Source organism: Sphaerulina musiva, assembly GCF_000320565.1.
Source record: "Sphaerulina musiva SO2202 unplaced genomic scaffold SEPMUscaffold_5, whole genome shotgun sequence".
In the NCBI taxonomy this organism is placed as follows: Eukaryota; Fungi; Ascomycota; class Dothideomycetes; order Mycosphaerellales; family Mycosphaerellaceae; genus Sphaerulina; species Sphaerulina musiva.
In genome coordinates this window covers 191,480-217,926 of record NW_016017387.1, presented here as the reverse complement: position 1 = coordinate 217,926, position 26,447 = coordinate 191,480, and the positions used below count along the sequence as shown (strand labels likewise).

The 26,447-nt window shown below is 53.2% G+C and overlaps 7 protein-coding genes across 7 annotated transcripts; 5 read left to right on the top strand and 2 right to left on the bottom strand.

Moving 5' to 3' along the window:
• The first annotated feature begins 2,165 nt into the window (after positions 1 to 2,165).
• On the top strand, positions 2,166 to 3,535 carry SEPMUDRAFT_149102 (short chain dehydrogenase/reductase family protein). The gene is made up of 3 exons (XM_016905342.1): positions 2,166 to 2,311; positions 2,382 to 2,494; positions 2,599 to 3,535. Exons 1-3 carry the CDS (start codon positions 2,245 to 2,247, stop codon positions 3,292 to 3,294), a joined length of 876 nt encoding a protein of 291 aa, XP_016760538.1. The 5' UTR covers positions 2,166 to 2,244; the 3' UTR covers positions 3,295 to 3,535.
• A 5,191-nt stretch (positions 3,536 to 8,726) lies between these two features.
• Positions 8,727 to 9,148, bottom strand: SEPMUDRAFT_117008 (uncharacterized protein; the record flags this gene model as incomplete). The annotated part of the gene is made up of 2 exons (XM_016901301.1): positions 8,727 to 8,812; positions 9,037 to 9,148. The coding sequence occupies 2 exons, from the start codon at positions 9,146 to 9,148 to the stop codon at positions 8,727 to 8,729; spliced, it is 198 nt and encodes a 65-aa protein (XP_016760537.1).
• Positions 9,149 to 12,353: 3,205 nt separating this feature from the next.
• SEPMUDRAFT_149101 (uncharacterized protein) lies at positions 12,354 to 15,746 on the top strand. Its single transcript, XM_016905341.1, has 5 exons — positions 12,354 to 12,840; positions 12,911 to 14,542; positions 14,608 to 14,688; positions 14,757 to 15,597; positions 15,701 to 15,746. The coding sequence occupies exons 1-4, from the start codon at positions 12,364 to 12,366 to the stop codon at positions 14,934 to 14,936; spliced, it is 2,370 nt and encodes a 789-aa protein (XP_016760536.1). The 5' UTR covers positions 12,354 to 12,363; the 3' UTR covers positions 14,937 to 15,597; positions 15,701 to 15,746.
• On the bottom strand, positions 15,403 to 16,433 carry SEPMUDRAFT_117006 (Redoxin; the record flags this gene model as incomplete). The annotated part of the gene is made up of 6 exons (XM_016901300.1): positions 15,403 to 15,597; positions 15,701 to 15,746; positions 15,852 to 15,868; positions 15,982 to 16,007; positions 16,094 to 16,150; positions 16,307 to 16,433. 6 exons carry the CDS (start codon positions 16,431 to 16,433, stop codon positions 15,403 to 15,405), a joined length of 468 nt encoding a protein of 155 aa, XP_016760535.1.
• A 1,079-nt stretch (positions 16,434 to 17,512) lies between these two features.
• On the top strand, positions 17,513 to 20,580 carry SEPMUDRAFT_149100 (stress response transcription factor SrrA/Skn7). Its single transcript, XM_016905340.1, has 6 exons — positions 17,513 to 18,139; positions 18,213 to 18,229; positions 18,284 to 18,356; positions 18,430 to 18,573; positions 18,637 to 19,765; positions 19,826 to 20,580. The coding sequence occupies exons 1-6, from the start codon at positions 18,095 to 18,097 to the stop codon at positions 20,311 to 20,313; spliced, it is 1,896 nt and encodes a 631-aa protein (XP_016760534.1). The 5' UTR covers positions 17,513 to 18,094; the 3' UTR covers positions 20,314 to 20,580.
• Positions 20,581 to 20,852: 272 nt separating this feature from the next.
• Positions 20,853 to 23,302, top strand: SEPMUDRAFT_149099 (translation initiation factor eIF-2B subunit epsilon). The gene is made up of 2 exons (XM_016905339.1): positions 20,853 to 21,142; positions 21,205 to 23,302. The coding sequence occupies exons 1-2, from the start codon at positions 20,877 to 20,879 to the stop codon at positions 23,072 to 23,074; spliced, it is 2,136 nt and encodes a 711-aa protein (XP_016760533.1). The 5' UTR covers positions 20,853 to 20,876; the 3' UTR covers positions 23,075 to 23,302.
• A 263-nt stretch (positions 23,303 to 23,565) lies between these two features.
• Positions 23,566 to 26,340, top strand: SEPMUDRAFT_149097 (RING finger protein). The gene is made up of 3 exons (XM_016905338.1): positions 23,566 to 24,170; positions 24,224 to 25,669; positions 25,719 to 26,340. Exons 1-3 carry the CDS (start codon positions 24,077 to 24,079, stop codon positions 25,745 to 25,747), a joined length of 1,569 nt encoding a protein of 522 aa, XP_016760532.1. The 5' UTR covers positions 23,566 to 24,076; the 3' UTR covers positions 25,748 to 26,340.
• The last annotated feature ends 107 nt before the right edge of the window (positions 26,341 to 26,447 follow it).

The following is a 26,447-nucleotide window of genomic DNA, read 5'->3' as shown; positions in this document are numbered from 1 at the left end:
CCCTTCCCTCCCCCCTCCCCCCCCACCATATATCCCTACCCTGCTCCCAACATACATACATACCTGTCTACACACATACATACATACAAGTAAGGTATGCACTTCCTAGGTAGGTAGCTTCGAGAGAGCGAACCTGCCTGCCGCATGAACCCTTGCCCCTGGCGAAGCGGAAGGGAAAGGGAAAAAAGAAAGTTTGATGCTATTTTATACTTTTCGCAGGGCTGCTCGGCTCGTTTATTTTGACAGGGCAGGGCAAGGCAAGGCAGGGCAGGGCAAGGCAAGGCAGGACAAGGCAGGACAGGGCAGGGCAGGGCAAGGCAGGGCAGGGCTGGCTGAGCAGGCAGGCAGGCAGGCAGGCTGAGCAGGCAAGCAGGCAGGCAGACAGGCAGACAGGCAGACAGGCAGGCCGGACTAGTACTATACGCATGCACGTCAATCATCACATGTTGTACTACCCGAGAGACTGACCTGACCGGATTCTCTAATGTCTATATGCATTACATTTGTACCCTTCCCGTCCTTGGAGTGAAGAGTACGGAGTCCGAAAGATGCTGAGTCAGGTAGTCATACATCAGCATCCGAAAACTCCCTCAATCAGTAATCATATCCTAGAAGAAGCAGATGCATATACGTTATTATCGGAGAGAGGCTTGTCACAAATGTTCTGAAGATGATGCTGCTGATGAGTGAATAGAGCAAGTTCGTATGACTAAGCATTTTTGGGGAGGGGAGGGGGGGGGGGACCTATCACCCAAGACTCCAAGAGCCATTCCCTTGGTGTGCTTTCGGCCTGCGGGTTGATTCGACCGTAACAAGTATAATCCTTATAGGTTTCTTTTACGTGGCGAGTGACTACCCTTGAGTAGGCAGGCGGGTAGGCAAACAGGCAGGGCAGGGAAAAGCGAAAAGAAAAAGTATGTACCCTTCGTCGGTGTGTTCTCCGAAATTCCATCTCTGGAATAAACATTTTGGGTGTTGGTATACAGGATCTCTGTTTTATCCATACCTTCTAGGCTTCTCCATTTCATTTACCTGCTCATCTTGCCTTATCTTGCCTGCTTTGCCTTGCCTGCTTTTCCGCGACGACGAGAGAGGAAAAAGCCTGGTCAGTCGATGTGTATGTGACAACAACAACAACAACAACAACCAGTACATACAGAAGGTACATCTACATGTTAGCAGGCCGCAGCGTGACAGTAGACAAGACAGTCATCCACGGACCGTAACCATACCCACGGATCCCGTCTCTACCATTCTTCAGCTAGGGTTCACGTCGTTGTCCTCGTTGCACCACTCACACACTACCTTACCCTACCACCGCACCAATAGGAAGTTTAACCTTCGATACGAATGTCATCTTCTACCAGTCTTCTAGAAAGAACTCTGTGCTGTGCTGGTTTACCCGTATGTGTGCCGACTGGTTCGCGCGCTCCCCCTCCCTTCCCTTGAAAGGCGGTAGGTAGAGCCGTAAAGGGTGGTGGGTGGTAGGTAGTAAGTAGTAGTAGGAGGTAGTAGTAAAAGTGTAAAGGTAAGGGAGGGTGGGTGATCGGGGATCCAATCGTTGGCATTTGCTGTGTGTGCTGCATCTATTCGTAAAGGAAGGAACCCCCCTCCCCAGTCATCATCATCCCATACCGCGTGTTCTTGAATTTTTTTTTTTTCTTTTCTGAATTTTTTGGGATTTTTCCCAAGGAATCCTGGTGCCTGTCCAGTGTCCCTCGCATGGTACTCGGCTTCTAGATGGCTTCTAGCTTCATGAGCTTCGCTGTTGCCTGCTGATCGATCAGCGACTCTGCGCGGAAGAGTCGGTGTCAGTGAGTGTTGGTCCCTCAGGTATACCCATTTCGAGGGCACCAAGGGTGAGGATCTGTCACGTGATGTGCATGGCTCGAGTCATGCACATCGCAGGGAGCAGTCGTTCGCGAGTAATGCCTTGTAGTCGTGGTCAAACGTGCTGTGGCAGTGGGAGAAGGTCTTGAGAATCTTGACTCTCTTCGGGGTCCCTTGGTCATACTGTGCTCCGGCGCAGCTTCACTTGTGGTGAAGTAGTCTTGTCGAGATAGAAGTGAAGTAGATGGATGAAACAACAACGCTTTCGTTCCGCGGAACTCCGTGGGTGGGGCGTCGGCGTCATACAGGATACCACTACACTCCCTATCACAGTTGGTATACCAGAGGAGAACGAGCCTTGACCTCGTGTTTATAGCCAATCTCAGTATACTATTCATACCGACAGCTGACAGTATGGCGTCACCATCTGATACGAAGAACCTTGGCGATGTTTCTGGCCTTGTCGCTGTCGTCACTGGAGGTATATACATCTTCTTCGACGAGCAGAGTAGGTACCGTATAAGACAACGGCGAGCTGATACATCCCGCAGGTGGTACGGGAATTGGTTTGATCATCGCCAAGGCTCTGGAAGCCAATGGAGCCAAAAAAGTCTTCATCACCGGAAGAAGACAAGATAGACTCGATGCGGCTGCGAAGCAAGCTGTACGTGCACATCAGATGTAGATCTATCGTGTGTGTGAGAGAGAGAGAGAAAGAAAGAGAGGAGAATTGTGCCTCGCTGACTTCTTGTCTCTGTTCCGCACCAGGTTCACGGAAATATCATACCGATTCAAGGCGATGCTACTTCTCACGACGATGCGCAGCGAGCAGTCGATGCAGTGACCAAAGAAGTTGGGTACATCGACCTATTAATCTGCAATGCAGGCCAGACGACCAGAGATGGCAGCCCAGATGCCAGACCAAAGCCGACGGGAGAGTCGTCGATCCAAGAGATCCGCGACTACTATTTCAATTACCGACCGCAGGAAGTGTGGCAAAGTTGCCTCGAGACCAACGTCGTCTCTGTCTTCACCACCACCATGGCTTTCCTGGAATTGCTCGACCTGGGCAACAAGCGTCGCGATCCCTCGGCACCAACTAGTCAAGTCATTGCCATTGGAAGCGTCGGTGGTCTGGTCAAATTCACCGACTCATTCATCTACAATGCCTCCAAAGCGGGAGTCCATCACCTCATGAAGAATCTGGGAAACTTTTTAGTGCCGCACGATATTCGCACCAATATCATTGCACCGGGTTATTTCGCATCGGAAATGACGGCGGGCGTGGTGCAGAACTTTGAGCAGACGGGCGGTGTCATGCCTCGCTCGTTGGTGCCGCGCCAGAGGATGGGCAGCGAGGAAGAGATGGCTGGTACGGTGCTTTACCTGGCGAGTAGAGCGGGTGGATACTGCAATGGTAATTTGATGGTCGTCGATGGCGGGATCTGGGCCAATCATGCTTGAGTTTTGAAAAGTACGGTCCGATCAAGTAAGTACATAGGTATTTTCGATATGGAGTATCGTATGACAAGTAGAGATGGTGTGATGATGAGAGAAGTACATGTCGATAGTGTGATGATAGTGGTACAATGTTGACAGCATGAACCTAGAAAGAAGGAGAAAGTGGCACGACGATCAAGACGTGCCCAGCATATAATAGCCTATTGGTAGGAATGCGGGCAAGGTAGTCAAGAGTGATGAGTAGGGAGTCGCCAGTAGTGGAGTGAGTAATACATGTACTCCTGACAAGCCATTTATGACAGGAGGAAGTAGTACAATACTACAATCTTCGTAGCACACCACCACCACCACCACCCAAGTGGGACATACGCTTGTCACAATACTAGCGCCGTGCTCATCTGTCAAAAACCCCATTGAGAAGTTCCTGACGATCTTGATTTAACATGACGATCGGGATCCATCTACCAGGCTTTCTCTCTTTCTGTCTCTCTCTCTCTCTCTCTCTCGCCCTCTTTTCCTTCTCTCCCCTCAGTCCGCATGAATTACGCATTTGCATAAATCAAATGCCAAGAAAGAAATGTATACAAACAACACCGTCCCCGCTGACAGGTACATGTACCTAACCTCATACAGACCTTACACGCCCGAGCGCAAAAGTGCCACACCGACCCGCCCGTTCTTCCGTCCACCCGTCCATCCGTCCGCCCCCGGGCTGGCACGTAATTAAGAACTAAAACAAACCGCTGAAATCAGTTTGTCAGTAGGAGGTAGGAAAAAAAAAGTCAGCCCTAGAGTCTTTGTGGGGCTGTAACAAAAAAACACTTCCAAGACTTTCCAAGGCGCGTTAAGGGACGGAAAAGAAATATGGACGAAACTTGGGTGTTTATAGATGGACGGACGAATGGACCGACCGATAGACAAGATACAGACGGACGACGATACGGACTGTAGGTAAAGTAATCTCTACTATACTTTTCGATTTGTACCAGATAGATGTTAGATATTCTCGCGAAGAGGAGAGTTTCCTTGTTTTTTTTTGCTGTATCCGATAAGAAAGTACAGTCGATTGCAATCACAACAATTAAACAAATGTATACACATATTCACTTATACACAAAGCGAGCGAAGGAGAACGAGTGAGCCACGCACTACTGTGGTTGGTTTTGTATCCTACCTCAGAATCGCAATTTTTCAACATCTACAACTTTGTAACTTCTATAACAAACTTGCCTAACAACAACAAGACAGAAGATAGAAGAGAGACTTAGATTACCTAGGCTAGTTCTTAGACTAAACCAACCAACCAACCAACCAACTACTATATATCCTGCCCAACTCTGCCCTGCCCAACTCTACAAGACTAATCAACTAGTTAGTCAACTAAAGTAGCTAGCTAGCTAGTTAACTATACCTACCTTACCCAGCTAGCAGCCTGGTTGGTTGTATTCATCAGACTCGAGAGGTATAGACTTGCCTCCTTTTCAGCCTAAAATCATCATTATACCTGACTTACCAATAGTCTTACCTTGATGATGATATTTCTCTTACATAGCTCCGTCGTCCCGAGATAGTAGATAGATACCTACTTACATGTACTTGTACTGTACTGTACTACTGTTGGTGGTACATACCTTGGTAGGTACCTAATCCGCTACCCAAGAATGAAATCTAGACAGGCAGGCAGGCAAGTTTCTTGATTTTTTTGATTCCTAAGCCAGGCCCATTCGGGAGGGGTTTGCGAGCGGAATGCTCGATCTGGAAGAAAGAAGGAGAAAGAAAAAAAAACATCAAAGATCAGAAATTGAAAGGTGTGGATGATGTGCGCCAATCATCAACCTTTTTCGAAACATGGGGATGTGCGGGAACAATTTATTTATTGAATTTTTTTAAATTGATTGGGTTGATTGCAGGTAGGTAATATTGTGGGCCACAGCAAAAAGGTTAGTGGCAACGTGCAATGACATCCCATTGATTTTTCCCAAAAAGCCCCCTGTTCCTACATACCTTACACTGCTAGGTAAGTCTAGGTACACTACTTACTCCTAGCAAGGAGTTGTAAGAGCACCCAAGAACCTAGTAGAAGTGTTGTTGCTGTTGTTGGAGATCCGAGACCATACGACGAACCTACCTTCCTACTCCTCCACATTTTTGGCGTTGCAGATACATTACAGTAGCACCAATTCTCACCAGATGTAGCTTGCCGATGTTTAGGCTTTTGGGCCGGAAACACGCGCGCGGAAATAGGCGGTGAGGCCAATGGAAGAAGTGCTTTCCTCTCTCATTTCTGCCTTGGCGGGTTTTTGGGTGCGACGTCTTGTGTAAAGGGTTCCTGATGCAGTAAACTCCAGACAGATGGTGCACAGCTAGGTACCTACCTACGTGTCACGGCGGACAGGTTAGGAACCTCACTGACGTTGTTCTACCGAGCGAAATCAGACTCCCCCGTAGCGATCTATCGGAGTGAATGCTGTACAAAGCTTTCGCGACCTGGGTATGGGAAACATGCAAAAAACATGCTCGTGCATCCTGGCTCTCATCCTCCTTGGTATTATGGTCCGCGCCACAAGTCACCAGACTTCTAAATTGCTGCCGCTGGGGATCGTCAGCTGGATTCCTGCCAAGGCACGCTTGAGAACATCCAAATTTGGCACTGAACCTCTTCGGCATGAATACGATAGAGAGCGTTACGCAATTCGCCGCAGAGTGGTGTGTGGGCACAATCGGATTCCTCCTTCTGGCAGCCGTAGTGTCGTTGGCCATGTTCCAACACGACACGGCTTGGCATGCACCTCGACAGTGTCCTTAATGCGGGTTGTGCCGGCTGAAAGCGCGTCGGCGACAGCGGCTGCGAGTCCTGCGACAGTATATTCCACAGACCCAACTGAAGATCCTCCGAGTCGGCCTCTCTAAGCTCCATTCGATTTGTACAAGCGAACGAGGCAGTGTACTAAGGCCATGTCTGCCGGAAGCGTGGGCGATCACACGAAGCTTCCTACCACCCATGCCATGCTGCAATCGAGATGAGCATGACGTTGCTCCTCCTGCGCTGCGCGACTTTCGCGAAGCATTATTATGCACTCAGCTCCGATAACACGGACTGCTACTGTTCGGCGTACGTTCTGCGCTTTGTCGTCCCTCCAGCAACGGTCGAGGATCAGACGAGAAGGGGATGTCAATGTACTCATACTTTCAAGAGCACTGGCGTTCACAAGAGGAGACGTCTAGACAGATAGGGTTCTTGCTAGATTGCAGCCAAGGAGTTGTCCGCCGACGGCGGCCATCGATCCATTCGTCTGTGTGCACTACGACCAAAGTGCCTGGATTTGCCCTAGCTGCGGAAAGCACTCGGACCTAGTTAGCGCTTGCTTGTGTTCCATAGTGCCATTCTTTAGCACGAACCCCTCATCTGCGAGTGCCGCCGAGACGTCACGTCCAAGCCCGCTGTCATGCTTGTATGGTAGGGCGTTATGCCGCAGCCACGTTGTCCGGTCAGGACCCAGGAAACCAGCATGCTTTGGCTCCAGTCGTTGTACCGGAAAAGAGGCCTTCCAGCATTCTCAAACATTTTCCTCATAGTGCAGCTGCAGCGCTTCAACGCGCACTTGCTGAACAACTAGGTAATGATAGGCGCAGGCCATGGCCGACTGAGACGATCTAGGCTATCACTAATTCGTCTTTTGCATAATCCCGGCTTGATCACAGAGGTTGTTCCACTCTGGGCGTAATCTGACATCGTCGGGGACTCCGAGGTGATATCAACTCTGTCACAGCTTGGTGGTCAAAGATGTGGCTCTCGTATTTCAGAGCGGTAGTTGAAACGAATAGCACTTTTGTGCAAGAGATTGCACGAGTATAGTGACTGTCGTTGATCCCGGCGTAGCCACGTGAGAGCTTATGCATTGGTGGCAATCGCGGTGTGGCCATGGTTCTGTGCTATGTGGAAGATAAGAGAATGACAACTTGGATAAGATGAAGGTCTTCGTCTAACCGGGCGTGGGCATACATGGTGCCTCAAGCTTCGGCAGACTATACACCCATAGCCGCCAGCGATGTTCTCTAGGTGGCGACGCTTGACAGACCAGAAGTGATGACTGCGTCTAGAAATCAGGTCAAGCTCGTCGTCGGAGTCCATCGCATGTCTTCTGTCCGCCGAGCTCGATGTTCGTGGAATTGAGTGTTGGCCATCAAGGCAGAGAGTGTGTTTGGCGCGCTATTGTCTGCGGAAGAACGTAAGAAAGATGTGAAGATGAGGTTGCAGATGAGGGGGCGAAGGAGGGGGGGGGAGGGGGCTTTCAGCCGTAGACGCGCCAGAAGTTTGGGACCGAAAACAACCTTCATAGCGAAGTTGCGCCTTTCTTCACCTCACCTGCTACATCTTTGGCGATTTCGACTTTACTATACTTTCATTTCATATACTGAATGATAGCAGTCCGACTTATGCTGCTGCTTCCTTCGAGTGGATGGTGGCTCGCACATGTTCTCTCGACTGTCGCCCACGCCCACGCCGTCGCTCGCTACTCGAGCTTCGCCAGGACGCCCATAGGCTGCCTCGTTATCTTGGCCTCTTGAACGTGATCAACTCTTCCACGACAACACAGACACACATCTCTCTCTCTTTCGACAAAATCCCGCGTCATCCCCCGCAGGTGATCATGCCGCTCACCGCTCTGACAACTGCACCGAGACTTTGCGACCCAGCATTCCAGAGTTTCGCTGTCGTGGACGAATGAGCTGACCATTCCACGACCGCCCATTGGTACCGTATACATGGTGATCCAACAACCACAGGCAGTAGTAGTGGAGCTGGTACTCGAAGCCCGCGTCCCACCACGTCAAGTGACAAGCTAGTTACTTGTCAGTGCTGCTCACCGTGCATGTATTCTCTCCTGCTTGCGAGCTTATTCGGGCCTTGTGACCTCGGAGATGTGTCCTGGGTTCCCTCTCAAAGTATAATAAGGTATTTCGAGTGTCAATGACGTCCCGGGGGCATGTACTGTAGAGCCCGCTCAGACACCACACCGCCCCAGGCCGGACCTCATGAGTGTCTGACTGCCAAAAAAGCAAAAAGAAAAAGAAAAATGAATGAAAGCAACACTTAAAACTTGTTATTGGGCAAATATGGCCATCTCAATCGGCCGAGAGCACAAGAGTTGGGCTTGGTGCGAAACGGTGGACGCCGTGCGGCATGCATGATACCTGTTCCGTTCCCGAGCAACAACCACTTTGTGGCGCCTTACCTGGAAGCTGAGCGCATCCAACCTACAGCAGCGCGGGATAGCAAAGCTTGTTCTCTCTTCCCCCAAACATATACATGACAGATCTATCTCATAGGGACTGACTGCACTTCGAGCGTCGTGATCATGTTGCGGGCGCGAGGGAGTGGATATCGGGCTATTAACGCCCATGTCCGCTCTACTGCAGAGGAGTGCACATGCTCACGCAGTGGGATGCGACCCGGGGAGGATCCTACACGCAGTCAGCTTGACCAGACCGGACTCCTTGCCGGTGTGGTTTAGCGACGCTGCAGCACGAAAGTGTGATGTCGCGGTGGCCCCGTGGAGTGAGAGTGTGTTTTTAGGTTCAGGGCCAGCGTGTTCCGTGTGCTTTCCGCCCGGGGTCTGTCTCGAGATCTTGTCGAACTTTCGACCCTTCTTGGAGTCCTTTATCCAGGTGTCGGGACCACAATGTCCGATTCTTGCATAGGACGTTACGAGCGCAGAGAGGGTCCAGTATGGCAGCACATACGGCGTGTCGGGGTGTCGCTCTGCGCAGCATCGGGCATGTCTGCGCTGTCGTTGATGGACGCATTCCCGCCGGGCGACGAGAACGCGATGACCGTCATTCGGCGAACCCTCATGTTGCGCTCAGAGGAGAGGCACTGAAGACGGACATTGCAAGACGCTGCATAGCTTGTTGCAATGCATGAATGATTCCCCACCATTTTTGTCGCTGGCCTGACATGGCTCGTGACCTGATCGCGAAAGCAAGGGTGAATCGTCATTGCGGCAGCATCAGGTATCAATCGACGTTCGCGACGGAGGTTTGCGGATCGGGCCTAGCACCGTATGAAGCGTGAGTGTGAGCGTGTATACACACACTGGGCACCGGGCACAGGTCCTGCCTGTCCTGCAAGAGGGAGATACGAGAGTTTGGGTGCCTCGCCTTCGCAGTTCCGGGTCTTGGTGCGTCGTGTAAGTTGCGATGGGCCTAGTGAGGTACATGTAGACCGTAGACAGACACATCAGACGTGCCGTTGACATCGTGAACACGACGTCGGCCAAGGAGGGAATCATGTAAGAGCCAAGAGGTCGGCGAACGACAGACAATCATACTGGTACCATGTTCCTGGCAGGTGCATAATAATACATGTTTGTGATGGGAAGGTTTCCTTTTCCGAGCGACCTACAACCGACCTAGGCCAGAGCCAGACAGCTGCATGCCAGGCTGGGCTGGGCCCAAGCATCCTCTGGAGTCTGTAGTACCCACCACATCAGGGACATGTCACATTCCCAGTGTGGACAGTCATAAGGCATTTGTTGTGAGTTGCGATGCTCGCGCACACCTCGCGATCGACGCATGTGCCCTCGCAGTCTTTCTCTTTCCAGGTGAGGTTGGGGCCGAGCCAAGCTAGGGATCAGGAGCAGTTGTGCTAGTGTACCTCCCACAGACGCGTGTACAGACATGTCGTTCAAACCTTACGAGTGGGCACGCCGCACAGTGCATCACTCTCGCCTAGCAGTAGCCGAAAAGCGCTAGTGCTTCGAGCAGAAGACATAAATACATGGGGAGAAATTTGCCTGTGGGCCTCGTCTCAGAGCGAGCAGGCCTTGCGGTAGCGCAGCGAAGTCGGATCATTGCGGGTCGCTCGTACAGCTAGTAGCTGATCGAGGAGTGCCAGATCGCAATGCAGACGTCGACAGACGAGTCCAATGAGCTGTAGGAGGGAGTGGTGAGATGATGAAGAAGAAGAAGAAGAAGAAGGGGTGAAGAAAAAATTACGGGAAGAAAAAAACAAAAAAAGACATGACGGGAAGAGTTCATGACGACGATGATGATGATGATGGTGGTGATGATGATGACGATGACGATGATGGACCCATTGCAATTACATGTATGTACGGTACATATACACATGTACCTATCTGAGAATCAGAAGCGGCTTTCCTGCTTGAGCGGCGGGTGCAGCCACGGCTTGCCTGTCATACAGAAGTCGACTAGGTCCAAAGGAAGATACCAGTAACGACAAAGCAGCTACCTGTACCTACATGTACCGTGTACACTAGGTAGGCAGAGTGGTAATGTGTTGCTGGAGGGCGCGGCAGTGGTCGCTCGGGAGCCCATGCAGCAGCACCAGCAGCAGCAGCCAGCAGCAGCCAGCAGCAACAACAGCGAGCAGCAAGCAGTAGGAAGCAGCGTGCAGTTCTAGCGTGCATCGTCGAGAGCACGGGAAGAGCCTGCTCGGGAGGCGGAAAAGCAGCTCAGCTAGTACCGCCTTGGGTAGCCTACCTCCTACAACTGTACCTACACTACAGCACAGCAGGGACGGGAGTACAAGCCCTGCACCGTGGGAGGGAGTGGGACATGGAGGTAATCAGTGTACATGTACATGCCTTAGTGAGGTTCCTCCGCTACAGGGCTGCGTAGGGCGGCGGGCGGTATAGGCACGAGAGGCTCGAGAGGGGATGGAGGGGGGAGGGTTGCCGAGTCAGTCAGTCTCTTGGGGCTTGGGGGTGGGTGTGTGTCTGTCTGTCTGTCAGCGGTGGATGTGCGCCCCGGCCCCTGTTCACGCCGCACGCGGGTTTCCTACACGGCAACGGCCTGTCGTCGCAGAGAACTACTGTAGCGTGTAGGTAGGTGCTGCAAATCGCGTGTGTTCCAGTAGCGCCGCCGTGGCTGCACTGTTACCTCACGTCGTTGCGTTGCGGGAGACGGCCAGGCCAGCCCTGTCGCTCGTTCCCTACCGTAGGGAGGTTTTGATTGCGACACACGGGAGCGGTGGGCCTTGCCAGCACAAGCATTGCCCGCCGCCGGCCTGTCTGTCGACGCGGGCTCGCTGGTATGTACTAGGTGGTGGTGGTGGATTTGGTGGTCGTGGTCTGGTACTTGGAGTGGTGATTGTGGTGGTGATGGTAGTGCTGATGGTGGTGGTGGTGGTGGTGATGGTAGTGATGGTATGATGGTACCTGGTAGTGATGGTATGATGGTAGTAATGGTACTGCTGCTGCAAGAATACCTCTGTCCACTCACTCCTACATGTACCTACCTACTGTACCTACTACTGATAACTCACTGCTACAGACCTGACGGGACGGGACCTGACCTGACTGACCACGACTTACTACAGTACGTACTGACTGACTGACTGACTGACTGACTGACCAGACCTGACCTGACCTGACCTGGTCCATACAGACCCTCCATGCACACACAGCGCCTTACCCTCCTCCCTCCCTGAGCCTGTCCGCTTGTCCGCCTGTCGCGTCCGCCAGGCCAGGCCCACCCCAATAACCACCACCCCCCCGGCTCCTCCCTGGGAGGTACTGTTCCTACTGTACCTTAGCCCCCCCGGCCCCCGGCCCTGGCCTTGTCAGTCGTGAGCGCGCGACGGGATTCGAGATTAAGTTTGAGCTTGCGCCTGCCCTGGCGGTTTTGCTGCACGTTGGCAACACCTGCGTCTCTAATCTTCGGACTACGCTCGCGCCTGCTGCTGCTGGAGCCACCGCCCATGAGAGTCCATCAAGTGCGTGACCTGATCGTGGAATTGGTCTGAGCAGCAGCGCAGCCCCTCGTGCGACGCCAGTGAGGGATCCCAGTCCACGACCGCCACTTGCCGCTGCTGAGATATCAGTCGCATCTGGCTGCCATCAGATCCAGCTGGTCATCGTAAGTACCGCTTTCGTGTATCAGCGTCCTATTTACCGGCGACACCGCGCCCACCCACTCTCGCGCGGATTCGCGCTACACTCTGGGTCCTACTGTTTCTCCCAAAAGTCACCTCACCCACCATTGTCCCGAATGTCTGCCGCAGTGATGTCGAATTATTACTCATCGCAGCTCCAGGTGCACAACTGGATGCTGGCGCAAATGAACAACCAGAACAACCAGAACAGCAATGGCTACCCTCCTCCGCCGCCGCCGCCGCAGCAGCAGCAGCAACAGCAGGACCAGCACTACAATGGCCTCTACCTACCGCAGGCCGGCGCACAGCAGATGCTTGATCCCTCCCAGCAGGACCAGTTGCAGTTCAGCAGCCTGAACCAGCCCATATATCCCAAGGTCGAGACTCTGCCCGGCACTGGCCACAACAGTCCCGCCAGCCAGCACATCCAGAGCCTCTCGCACGACCTGCAGCACCATCCCGACGACCAGCCGCGACACTACATCTCGCATGTCTCCCATCAGCTCCAGCAGCCGACTCCCGTGACGAGCCACCCGACGAGCGCGGCGGGACTCTCGCAGCCGCCGACGCAAACATCGACTCCCGAGCAACCGCAGAAGACTAATCGTCTCCGGAAGGCATGCGATTCGTGCTCTATCCGGAAAGTCAAGGTACGTACAGAGCATGCACAACACACGACGGCTGCATTGCACGCCATGGCCTAACTGAAAACCTCCGTAGTGCGATGAAACGGGACCTCCATGTAGAGCATGCGCAGCCCTCGATATTCCGTGCACATTCGATCGACCGAGCAGACGTCGCGGACCGCCGAACCGACACGCGGAAGCGATCAAACGAAGGCGCCTCGAAGAACAACAAAACGCAAACACGCCCGGCTCGGGCATTTCTACGCCCACGTCACCCACCAATGCCGCACATGCGTTAGCAGCCCTCTCAGGACACTCCTCGACACCCCTCTCCGCAGAGTCAATCTGTCCCATTGATACTTTGGATCTCCTCATCGACGACTTCTTCACCTATGTCCACCCGCTCGCCCCCTTTCCCCATGAGCCCAGTTTCCGCGAGGCGTGGAAGCACAGAGAAGATTTGACGAACAACTCCTTCTTGGCTTTGCTCTCTTCGATGATCGGAGCGTTGGTCGCATCCTTTCCGAGAAAGCCAAGACTGCACCTCAAAGCGCAAAAGCGCGAGAACATGTTCCCGAACCACATGAGCCTGGTGCAGCGATGTCAGAAGGTGTGCGCAGCAGCGCGAGGCCCGGGCTATCTCGAAAGCGACAACCTGAATGTGTATGATGCAGCCACGAGCTACTTTCTTGCGCTGACCGGAGTCTACACATTTAGATGGCGTCTGGGTCGGCTCTACTTCGGCGAGTGCTTAACCATCCTTCGAACTCTTGGCTTGCATAAGGCCAAAGTGCAAAGTTATGCCCAACTGGGCTCGCTTCCAACGGCCATGGGAAGCCACAGCAATGGCACTGATCACGCCCACGAACACAGCGTCGATAACATCACGCTCGAAATGGGCCGCCGCATCTTCTGGACCATGTTTGTCAGCCTCAAGTCCATGGAGCAGTTGGGCGCCAACTTCGGCGAGCTCGTGATCCCCCCTCCCACTCACAGCGAGCCATACCCTCCGCTACCGGCTGAAGTGGACGACTTCTGCATATATCCCACGCATACAGAACAGCAGCCGTCCGGGCTCGTCCCTGTCATCTCGGGATTCAATGCCAATGTCCGCGTATACTGCTCCTACAACACTCTGGCCACGATGGAGATGGCCTGGGGCATTGACGCTATCGTGGACTGGGATCGACAAAAACGGGTGATGCACGAATCTCTCCGCCGCTGCAAGGAAGCAATGAGCAACCTGCCCGCCGAACTTTCGCTTCGGACGGATATCGGGACACCTAGTCAGCAGAATGGCGGATTCTACCCGGCATTCGCATTGCAGCCCCACATCGGGCGTGACCCAGCGCAGTCTCTGATGAGCCCATCGTCGCGGACCATGACTGAGCAGAACGCCGAGGAGCGACGCCGCACTCAGCAGGAGATTCAGAAAGCCAATATCTACGCCTCCAGCTTGGCTACCAGGTCGTATCTCGTGGAGAAGTACTGGAATCTCTGCGAGGCGCACCATCGTTCCCGGCAGTCTCCGAACTCCCTACCCAGCTCGCCCGGGGCTGGCATCACTGCTGCTGGCATCGACAAGATGGTGCCACAGATTCCCAGCAGTCACTATGATATGATTGAGCATGAGATGCGTGACGAGCGTGAAAGTATCGTCAAGGATCTACTTACTGTCCTGGGCAGCATTGACCAAGTCAACATGGAGCCCAATGCCGATTCCTTTGTAAGTTTCATCTCCTGCTGCGCGAACCAAGGAAGGTGATGAAGTGGTTTCTGACATTCTCGTAGACCATGAAAGTGCGTTCCATTGCGAGCACGCTGATGGATACACCGGATCAGCGGAAAGGTCCCCTGGCCACGCAAGCACAGGTAGGAGGGACCCATCTGTTCCTAGGTTCGCATCCATTCATGCGCACATTGCTAATCGACGCACACAGGAGTACTTGACGGCATTCCTGAAGATACTGATGAAGCTGGAACGTGTCAGCCCGGCCAATAGCCATGCAGACGACAGCAGCGACCTCGAGGATGAAGAGGCCGAGTTGCGGTCCTGGGCCGACCTGCGCGAATACCAGCTCAAATTTACGCAACAAGGTGGTTTTCTGGGGCTGTCATGAAGCCTTCCTTGCTTTAACATGGAGATGTGTATGATGTGCTGCTCTGTCCTTTGATTGCTCGATACCCCCAAAGGCCATGATGATGAACATGCCTGCGCTGTGGAAGGGCAATGAGCCAAGGCCGTGGCGACGGCCTTTGCGCGAATTGCTTATTGTCATTTGGTAGGAGTTGTGGGTCTGCTGCTTTTCGAAATCATCATTTGCATTCGTCGGGAAGTCTAGTCTGCATTTGAACCTCGATTCAGGAAAGCCTGAATACATTTTCATCACGACCAGCTTCGTTTGCGTTTTACTTTTTCCTTCGTGTTTCGTCTCGCTCTCTCACTCTCGTCTTCGGCTCTTTCTCTTGTTTTGTTATGTTCTCAGAGAAAGCCGACGAGGACGACGACTGGACCCACACGCGTGGAGAGGCGTGCCATGCCCCATGCCATGCCAATGTGGATGTGGATGATGTGGGACCCGACCCTTACGCCAGCACCTTCTCAGCAGCAGACACGCTGACGCCCACATTGTCCGGTTCCAAGTGCACAGCCGTGACCTTGCCGTCTTCGGTGACGATGGCGCAGCGTTTGCCTCTGTTTTGACCGAAAATGGCGGCCGAGTCGAATTCCAAGTCCCAGGCTTTGGTTAGCTCCGAGTGGGGGTCGCCCAGGAAGCGGATCTGTCAAGGTTTTTTGTTAATTGTTGTTTGGTAGGTAGATGAAGATGATATGTGAGTATGGATGTGGGAATGGGGATGGGATGGGGGCTAGTCTACTACTTACGCCGGACTTTGCGCCTGGATCCAATGATTCGCCCCAGGCTTTCATGCTGTACATATCATGAAGATTAGCCTGGATGATTGCCGATGGATGTGCCGGCACGAGAACCGAAAACCAAAAACCCCAAAAAGAAGGAAACCAGGTTCAGACGTACACGAATGGGTCGTTGACCTACATATTTAGTGTGTCGTTAGTCAGGTAGTCGGCAAATGTGGTCTTCTCTCATACGCGGCATAGCTTGAGAAGCTTTTTTTTTTCTTGGGGGAAGGATGGAAGGAACTTACGGAGACGACAAAGACCTTGCCGGCATCTGTTTTGGAAAATGCGGTCAGCCTCACAGAACACCAGCAGTACCTAGCTGCTGCTGATACATCAGATGGTAGGATCCTTCCTTACTGGCAAGATTCTTGTTGGCGATGTAGCCTGGAACGTGACTCGCGCTGCATGTTGGGCCTGGTTTGTACAGATTAGCATCCGTGCTTCTTGTTCTTCTTCTTCTTCTTTTCCACTTCTTCTTCTTCTTTCTCTTCTTCTTCTCCTGCTTCATGTTGTTGTGCGCGCTAGCCTGTCTCGGCGCCACCTGTCGCAGGAGCACCACTATATACTCACTGAAAGCTGCAGGAACGCCCACTATGACACCTTTGCCGGTGGCAAGCTCCTTCGCGAGGTTGACCTTCTTGTCGGGAGCTCCCTCGACGAGCTCGACGTTGGGGATGGAGTCTCCGGCTTTGACCATGTTTGCGATAGATGAGTGGAATTGACGGATGGAGATGGGGTTCTTCTTGTTGAGGAGGTTGTGGGAAGAAGGGAGAACGAGACGTCGAGCCGTGAACATAGCTATGTGAGCTAGCGGGTTGTGTTTTGGCGTCTACTAGTAGAGCTGCTGGTCGCTGGAAGAAGCGTTTTGCAGGTGTGATCCGAGGTTCGATGGTGATGGCGTCAATTCACTCCAAAAAAATCGTTTGGCGCGGTAAATGTTGGGAGAGCTCTTTTTAGGGCTGCTCCCGTCGTGGGCGGTTTGATTAGACAGCCAACACAGACACGGGGATATAACGGATGGGGTAACCTGCGTCACTTTCTGCATCAGCCTACAACTTTTACAGGAACAGATGGTATAGGTCCTGTATAGATGTAGTGAGTCCATTCACATCTCTCAGTCCAGCTCAAGGTGAAGCCGTCCATTCCGCTGGTCATCTCGTGACCATCTAAACCAGCAATATACTTCCGCGGACGCCTTCGTATCCTCTCGTTGCTGCCACGATAAGCGACCACCACGCCATAGCGGCCGTTGGCGGCCAGCCTATCACTGTTACACAACAAGGCGGCGACGCGGCGTCACGTTTTTTTGCTTTTGTGGCTGGACTGAAATTTATTGTGCTGCAATGCCTTTTTCGGACGTACCAAGGATATGGCTTGGGAGGGCTGAGGCAGTGAGGCATGATCAGGCGAGGATGTGGAGCACCATGTGAATCTGTCCAAAGTGAAAGCATCCAGTCGCTGTCGCATTGTAGATCCACGACGCTGGCTTGGCTGAACGGAATACACAGCCATACCTACCTACAGAGAAAGGCGGCAGTGGGTAGTCCCCTACTACTTGTACCTTGTTATCCACTGGAAGATCTGCCACGATCAGAACAAGAGCACTACCGTTACGCTACAGAAGCGTAATCATTCACGAGGGGCTGGCAAGATCGTGGCCGATGCTGCTGCACGGCGGAGAGAACTATCCTGTTGTTCCCTTGTCGCCTGGAGCAGATGATAATACCAACAGTGTCTCCTCCTCGTGTTGTCCCCTGTATCCTCATCTCTCCCGCCCTCCTGAAATCTTGGTACACCGTACACGAAAGCTCACTTCTCGAACACTGTACATACGCCGTGACGTATTGTGTGTGCACGACGGCGTTCCTCTCGGCGCGCAGATCGACGCAGTCTCGGGACGCCAACCCAGAGAGTCTACTCAACCGGGCTGTATCGTCGTCGTGGTCTCTAATAATCGCACCGCATTTACGACCACTGTTTCCCTGCCCTCGTGTCAGTTCTATTGTTTCCTTTCAAACGAACCCTGGCTACCGAACAGATCTGGGTCTCGAGTTCTCGAGTCGCGCTCCTGAATAGGATCTGCAACATTCCTCGCCGGACGGGGACACACTCTCTCTGCCCTCCACACAAAGCCGGCGCGGGTGCCTGTGACGACGGGCGTGCTGGCTGGCAGAACCTCAGCGCCAGCGCCGAGGCGTCGCGCATACACTGCAGCTGCCCGCATTCGGACGACGCCGTGTACAGACTCGACCTTGCTGCCACGAGAGAGCGAGAGGGACGCGACGGAACACGAGCGCATGAGAAGGTCACTCCACCGCACGCACGCCGCGACCGCCGTCACCCCACACCGCCGCCGAGATGGACAGTCAGTCGGGCCAAGGGGCCAACAATAGCAGCGACTTTGTATGTGGGACAGAAGACATGGCAGGAATCTGCCCGGACAGTGTGAGACATGTGTGCTGACCAGTGATGGCAGGTTCGCAAGCTGTACAAGTGAGCTTGTCCTCCCAGGCACCGCATACCTGGATGCTAACATACATCTTTCAGAATGCTAGAATGCCCCCAGGACGAGAGCGTGGTGCGCTGGGGGAACGAGGGCGACAGCTTCGTGGTACTAGAGGTATGAGTGGACTTCTAGAAGGAGGTGTGGCCGCGGATGGAGGAGGGAAACATGTGCGCTGACCTGCGCGCAGAACGAAAAATTCACGAAACACATTCTGCCGAAACACTTCAAGCACAGCAACTTCGCCAGCTTCGTGCGGCAGCTCAACAAATATGATTTCCATAAAGTGCGGCATAACAACGAAGAAGGCGGAACCTCACCGTACGGGCCCGGGGTAAGTAAGGCTCTTGAGAACGCTGCATGAAGCGAAGTTGAACTCACACATACACCTGCGCAGGCCTGGGAGTTCAAACACCCCGACTTCAAAATGAATAACAAGGACGCCTTAGACAACATCAGGCGGAAAGCGCCGGCACCGCGAAAGGCCAATACAGGAACCGAGGCCGACATGATGCCCACGCAGCAGGTCGACATGATCAATACACAGCTCGTCGCCACTCAGCAACAGTTGCAGTCGCTTCAGGAACGATACAACGAGCTCAACATTCATCATACGATTATGATGCAGGAATTAATAGGCGTGCAGAAGACGGTGATCAATCACGAGCACGTGATGCAGTACGTGATGAACTTTTTGAACTCGGTGGATGCGCAAAGAAGGAGGGAGAGCAGGATTGTGAATCCGAATCCATTTGCGAATGGTACCGGAGTGAATGGAGCGAATGCGCCAGGGAGTGCAGCGGCGGTACCACCACCCCCAGAGGAGGATGTGCCAGCATCACCGCTACAACATGCTTCGAAGTTGCTCGAACAAGTGAATGCAGATCACATGCTCAACACCCGCAATCTAGAGCAGATGAATGAAGCACAGATTCGGATGAATGCCGCACTCACGACACCACCGCCTGACCATTTGGCGCGCAATGGTGTCACACGATCTTCGAGCCGGGGGGCTCAGCCCAATTCGGCAGGTTCTTCAAGCTCGCATGGTTACGACCTCGATAACATGGTATATCCGATCGGACAGAACCCGCAAGGAATTGATCCCATGTACAGCGAACACGTCAACAATATTCCATACTCATTACCGGCGAAAGGGGCCGATGGGAATTTCCACCAGCCGCCGCAGCCTACAGACGTAAGGAAGAAAAGTACACAAGTCGATCCTGGTTGGGTGAGACAGCCTCAAATTCTATTGGTAGAGGACGACCAAACGTGCAGGAGAATTGGCGGAAAGTTCCTGTTCGCATTTCAGTGCCATATTGATAGCGCGCTGGATGGCCTAGAGGCGGTGAATAAGCTGAACTCAGGCGCCAAGTACGACCTTGTACTCATGGATATTATTATGCCGAATCTGGACGGCGTATCGGCAACACACCTCGTACGACAGTTTGACACTGCAACACCAATTATTGCTATGACTTCCAACATAAGGAGTGATGATATCTCGATGTACTTCCAGCACGGTATGTTGCCAATTTTACTGTATGAGCACAAAAACAACACCTGACTGACAACCATGATAGGCATGAACGACGTGCTACCCAAACCGTTCACGAAGGAGGGCCTGCTCGCGATGCTCGAGAAGCACTTGTCGCATCTGAAAAAGGGGCAGCAGGGCATAGAACCCATGCCGCCCCCTTTGAAAGCCAACAATCGAAGCTTGAAGAGCGAAGACTCGCCAGCGACATCACCTGCCACAGCGAGTAACTGGAATTCGCCGAATCAGCTTACTGGAGGCTCGCCTTCGAACAGCAACCTTGGAGACGAGGGACCATACGTGGTGTCGGCGCCGTATGCGCAACCCGTGCTGCACGCTCCGTCAACGCAAATGTATGCACCACCCGCGAGCGGCATGATACCGCCGCACGTTGCGCAAAGACGAGCGATTGACAGCATTACTGGTGGGCCTGAGATGGCAGGCGATGCCAAAAGGCAGCATATGTACACATCTGGGCCCATGGGAACGTTAGCGGTACCTCCCCCACAAATGTTGCAACGGCCGCCAAGGTGACATTAGTGGGCGATTGGCTCGATTAGGCGATGGTTCTGTACATAAGGGATGTAGGTAGATATCCTCTCTGCGCCGCGCCATGGGGAACGCGGCGCAGGGCTTTCGCGCCGTTGGATCTGCTCCATGCTGGCAGGGGGCGATATCGGTTGTTCTGAAGACCTTAGTATCCTGCGACCTCGATTGCGCAGTAGAAAGGACGGGCACTGCACTGGACAGGGAATACGTCCAGGTGATGAAGCTCAAGGAGCCGCAAGGAAGGAACGACGGGCACAGTTGCATGTGTCGATGTTATAGTTGCTCAATAGTCGCGTTATCAAGTGAATGAGCAGATCCAATATGTGAATGCTAGAACCACCAGACCATTCCTGTAATCCGGCTATGTGAGGCTGTTAATACAGTAAGCGAGAGAAAGCGTCCCAAACCTAGTTCGCTCGCGTCGATCTGTGCTTTTCTTAGCGCAAGAATGTGAGTCAGCAGTGATATTTCCAGCGTTAACAACTCAATCCAATCTCCAAACAATCACAACACAAACCCGACACATTTCCTACCGCGGACCATCCAAAATGCCGCCAAAAGGAAAGAAGAGCGGCTCCGGCAGGGAGAACAGGGGGGATGAGGAACAGACAGACGAGAAACTGCAGGCCGTCGTGTTTGCAGACTCCTTCGAGACTCGGTTCAGTCCATTCACCATCGAACGTCCGAGATGTCTTCTGCCCCTGGCCGGTACACCTTTGATCGAGTACACACTCCGGTTCCTGGCTGCGACGGGGGTGCAGCAGGTCTATGTGTACTGCGGCAATCACACAGATGCGGTGGAGGACTACCTCAAGTATGGCCACCACCCCACCAGATCACGATTCTTTTGATCAGCTCACTAATTGAACACAATAGTCGCTCTCAATGGAAGGCCTCCACGGCGCCATTCTCTTTGGAAATCATCAAGTCTGCTTCGAGGTCCGTCGGCGACTGTATGCGTGACATGGACGCCAAGGGCCGTATCACGGGTGACTTCATCGCCGTTTATGGCGACGTGGTGGCCAACATTCCACTGCAAGACGCTCTCGCCGCGCATCGAGCCCGCAGAGAGAAAGACAAAAAGGCGCTCATGACGATGGTACTTCGCGAGGCGGGTCAGGTGCACAGGACGAAGTCGCCTCAACAACGTCGCGTCTTCGTCCTTGATCCTGACTCGCACCGCTGCGTACACTACGAGCAACTGCGACCGGGTGAGACCGCAGTGCTAGATATCCCGGGCGATGTGCTCGAGGATCACGTCGAATTGGAAGTTCGTGAAGACTTGATCGATTGCGGCATCGATATCTGTACACAGGAAGTGCTTGCTCAGTACACTGACAACTTTGACTGGCAACTCCCGAGGCGTGGCTTTCTTTACGGCACCCTGAAGGACTTTGAGACGTACCAATACACGGTCCACACGCACGTTGTCACCAAAGGCTATGCCGCCAGGATCATCAGTTTGCGGGCATTTGATGCCATCAGCATGGATATGATGGGTCGGTGGACATATCCGCTGACACCGGACTTCAACATTCTCCCTGGCCAGTCATTCAAACAATATTCCCGCAACGTATACCTCGAAGATGGTAGCACTATGGCGCGAACCACTCAGATGGGTCATCAAGTCATACTGGGCGCAGACACCACTCTGGGAGAGCACGCTGCAGTCACAAACAGTGTGATTGGAAGACGATGTATCATAGGTGCACGAGCCAAGATCGACGGAGCACACATTTGGGACGGCGCGAGGATTGGTGATGATGCGGTGATAGAGAAAGCAATCATCGGCAATGATGCTGTCATTGGCAACGGGTGCCACGTGGAAAATGGTGCGCTGATTGGGGACCGGGTACACATCTCGGACGGCATCAAAGTTTCTGGCAAGCACCGAATCACTAGGTTGAAGCGGAAACGTGGCAGGAATCACGATGAAACCGTCGAGATGCCAGCCGATCCCCAAATCGTTGGACCCGACGGCACTGGCTTTCACATGGAGATAGACGAGGAGGAAGAAGAGGTGCTCAACACCCTGGTTGCTGGCGTGCAGGATCTGAGTCTGATCGACGATGACTCCATCAGCAGCATCGACGAAGACTCAGACGACGATCTCGCAGCTCCGCACATGAGAGGCGATAGCGCACGAAGCGACAGTTTTGCTTCGGCTGCATCCGATGAAAGTGGTGAAACCAGACAGAAGGCCAAGGACTTCCACCAGGAGGCTGTCCACTCCATGGTCGACGACATGGCCAAGGGCAACTCGATCGACGACATGAAGACCGAATTCAAAGCATTGATTCTGGGAGTGAATGCCGATGATACACAGATTCAGCGAGTCACGGCGACTGCCTTCTCCAAACGCCTCTCGCAGATTGTGGAGGCGGGAAAGACACCGAAGGAGGCCGTGTCTGAGCTCATACCAACTTACACCGAAATCATCACGGCGTACGTGTCATCAAAGAAAGAACAGGCCGCATGGTTGCTGTACCTTCAAAGCGATCTGGTGCACCGCAAGCAGGGCTCCCGGATCTTGCTGTACCTGTCGAACGCGCTCGCACAAGATGACACTTTCGAGCCAGACGGCTTCGAATTGTGGTGGAACGACGCCCGAAGTTCTGCGTCCGAGGAGATGGTGGCTGTCCGCAAGGACACTGAGCCGCTTGTGGACGCGCTGTGTGCTAGTGATGAAGAGGAGAGTGAAGAGGACAGCGACGATGACGATGACGATGATGATGATGATGACTGATCATGTCAAGAGATACCTTACCGTCAAGAGGTCAATGATGATGATGACTGAGCAGGTCAAGAGATACCTCACCGTCAAGAGGTCAAGACATCAAGATGGTCACAATGCCTGTAGGAGTAGTAGGTAGTAGGTGAGGTAGTAGTGCGTCCAGATGCGTGACCGGAGGCAGCTGACACATTCACATCACTTGCGGTACGGCTAGACAGGGGTATTGCCGTTCCATTTGCCACTGCCTTCCTCTCCCTCCTATCTCCCCGTGCTCAGGTACAGGTACAGTAAGTATCCTTCTACAGTGCCAACAACCACTCACTGGAGACGCTCGAGACAAGAAGAGGAGCTATCCAGGAGTCGTTTCGACCAACGCCAAGCCTCCACGTCTTTGTTCTTCTTCTTCACCCCTCGGAACGTGCCTGTCCGTGCCCGTGCCTGCGCCGACTCCGCTTCCGGCTCCCTGTTTGTGTTCCTTCCCTCGTCATCTCGCGAGGCAACCGGCCAGAACCAGACGGGACCATCTCTGAGCATTACGCATCTACCTGACCTGATGTGCCTGCACCTCACACCCACCGACCTGTGCCATAAACTCATTCCGCTGTCGTCGTCATCGTCATCGTCGTCGTCGCCTCCATCTCCGCCTCCGCCTCCGCTGTCGCCCCTCTCCGCTCGCTCGCTCATGCACAGCCGATACACCGCACTCTGAGCCCACGCCCCGCAGCAGCTCAGACCGACCTTTCGGCCCCAGAATCTCATCGAACCTACCAAAACCACCGCCACGAGCGAAACCCACACCCCTTTTCGCCCACATAGCCTGTCTCGTCGTTGTACGAGGCAGCCTTCAGCTGGCCCATCACGCCTACCGCCAAGAGAAAGAGAAGTGACATCGATACTTCCAATTCCCTCCACAGCACTTCCCGGAAAGCGAGCAAGACCGCGCACCACATCGAGGAATCTGTGGACGCGGCGCTGCCGGCCACTCCGCAGACGCTGGCTAGCGAGAAAGACGCCATGGAGAGCGACGACGAAGTCCAGAGCATGGCGAGCAGTGCGGACATGGGAATGATGGAGGACGAAGACAGTAGCGTCGACTTCGGCGCTAATGGCAAGTGCATCTCGTGCTGGTCCTGCAGAGTGGAAATGCTGACCCTACGATAGATTCCGACGGCGATATGGACGACTTCAACGACGAAGACGACGGGGGCGACATGTTCCAATCCCAAGACAAGCTCATGAAGCCGCAGAAGAAGGCTTTCGAGGTCGATTTCAAATCCTACAGTCCCGACGATATCCAGGCACAGCAAGAGCAGCAGATTACAGAGGTCTCCACCTTACTCGAGCAACCACGCGAAGCAACTGCCATTCTATTACGGTACGGACGATGGAACAAAGAGCGAGTCATTGAGCAGTACATGGACGACCAGGAAGCCATCTTGGAAAAGGCAGGTCTCGGACAGGATCTCCAGCGGACACCACCTCGGATCGAAACGATAGATGGATTCGCTTGCGAAATATGCTGCGAGGACGAGCCAGGTCTGCAGAGTTTCGCGATGAAGTGTGGACATAGATACTGCGTGGATTGCTATCGCCAATATCTGGGTCAAAAGATTCGAGACGAGGGAGAAGCTGCACGGATCAAGTGCCCAGGTGATGGTTGCAATAACGTCGTGGACACTAAATCACTGGAGCTCCTGGTGCCATCGGAGCTGAAAGATCGATATCATGAGCTGCTCATGCGAACCTATGTCGACGACAAGGAGAATTTGAAATGGTGCCCGGCCCCAGAGTGCATTTACGCCATCGAATGCTCGGTTAAGAAGCGAGACCTCAATCGCATTGTGCCCACGGTCACTTGTGAGGGAAAGCACAACTTCTGTTTTGGATGCACGTTAGCAGATCATCAGCCCTGCCCCTGTAAGCTGGTGAAGCAGTGGCTCAAAAAGTGCGAAGATGACAGCGAGACAGCGAACTGGATCAATGCGAACACGAAAGAATGCCCCAAGTGCAACTCTACGATTGAAAAGAACGGCGGCTGCAATCATATGACTTGTCGCAAGTGCCGTAACGAGTTTTGCTGGATGTGCATGGGAGTGTGGTCAGAGCACGGAACGTCCTGGTACAATTGCAATCGCTTCGAAGAGAAGTCCGGATCCGATGCTCGAGATGCGCAGGCTAGGAGCCGACAATCGCTCGAGCGCTACCTGCACTATTACAATCGCTACGCCAACCACGAACAATCTGCCAAGCTCGACAAGAACATCTACGAGAAGACGGAGAAGAAGATGCAGTTGCTCCAGAATCAGTCCGGTCTTTCCTGGATTGAGGTACAATTTCTCGAGAACGCCTCGCACGCGCTCCAGTTGTGCCGCCAAACACTGAAGTGGACATATGCATTTGCATATTATCTGGAGCGCAATAATCAGACTGAAATTTTTGAAGATAACCAGAAGGATCTCGAAATGGCGGTCGAGAATTTGTCGGAAATGTTTGAGAAGCCCACTGAGCAACTTTCAGAGCTAAAGGTCGACATGATGGACAAGACGAGCTACTGCAATCAGCGGCGCATTGTCTTACTAGATGACACTGCCAAGAATCTCAAGGATGGTACGTCATCTCGCTCCTGTTGTTTCGAACGCTACTGACATGATGGCAGTCAACTGGAAGTTCACTATCGATATCTAGATGCATCCGGATCTGACATCAGGTCGATCGAGCTTCGACAGAAACAAAGACGCTCGACACGAACAGACACATCACACCGAGATACTGGGCTCGGCTGATGGCTACCATCATGACACGTTCAAAGGTCGTACATGACAAGTCTTGGCTTGTCATGATCGATCCCGGGACTATCATTGTATGACCATGAATGGGTTCGAATACCCGCAGGCATTCTCAGATCCAGCTGCATTCTCGATGCAAGGAGAAATGGGAAGGAATCATGGCGTTCATTGATTGGGGCTGGCTAGCGCATGCGTGGTGCTGGTGGCAATACTTCTTCTGCTTCTTCTCTCTCTTTCTCTCAGTACGCGACTAATGCTGGCTAGAGTGGCGTTGTTTCTTTTTGGGCAGGCAGTACGCATTAATGACCACAGGCATGACTCGGAGTTTTCATGACAAGACTTTGCAATGGGCGCCGGCGGGCGAGCGAGTTAGCAGTGTCTGTGTGCTAGAAGGGTGCACGAGGCGTGTAGGTAGCAGGAGCAAGAACAAGTATTTCAAGAGTCGAATTTGCTCAACGACACTCGTATTGGTATTACCACCTAGCTTCAGAGCAGTATTGTGTTTTTAAACAATTCCTACGTTTTATTATGTTCGAGCTTGTAGAGAAGACTGCAAGTCGACCGTCGGTAGGCAGGGAAGGTAGGCGGGTACTTCCGTT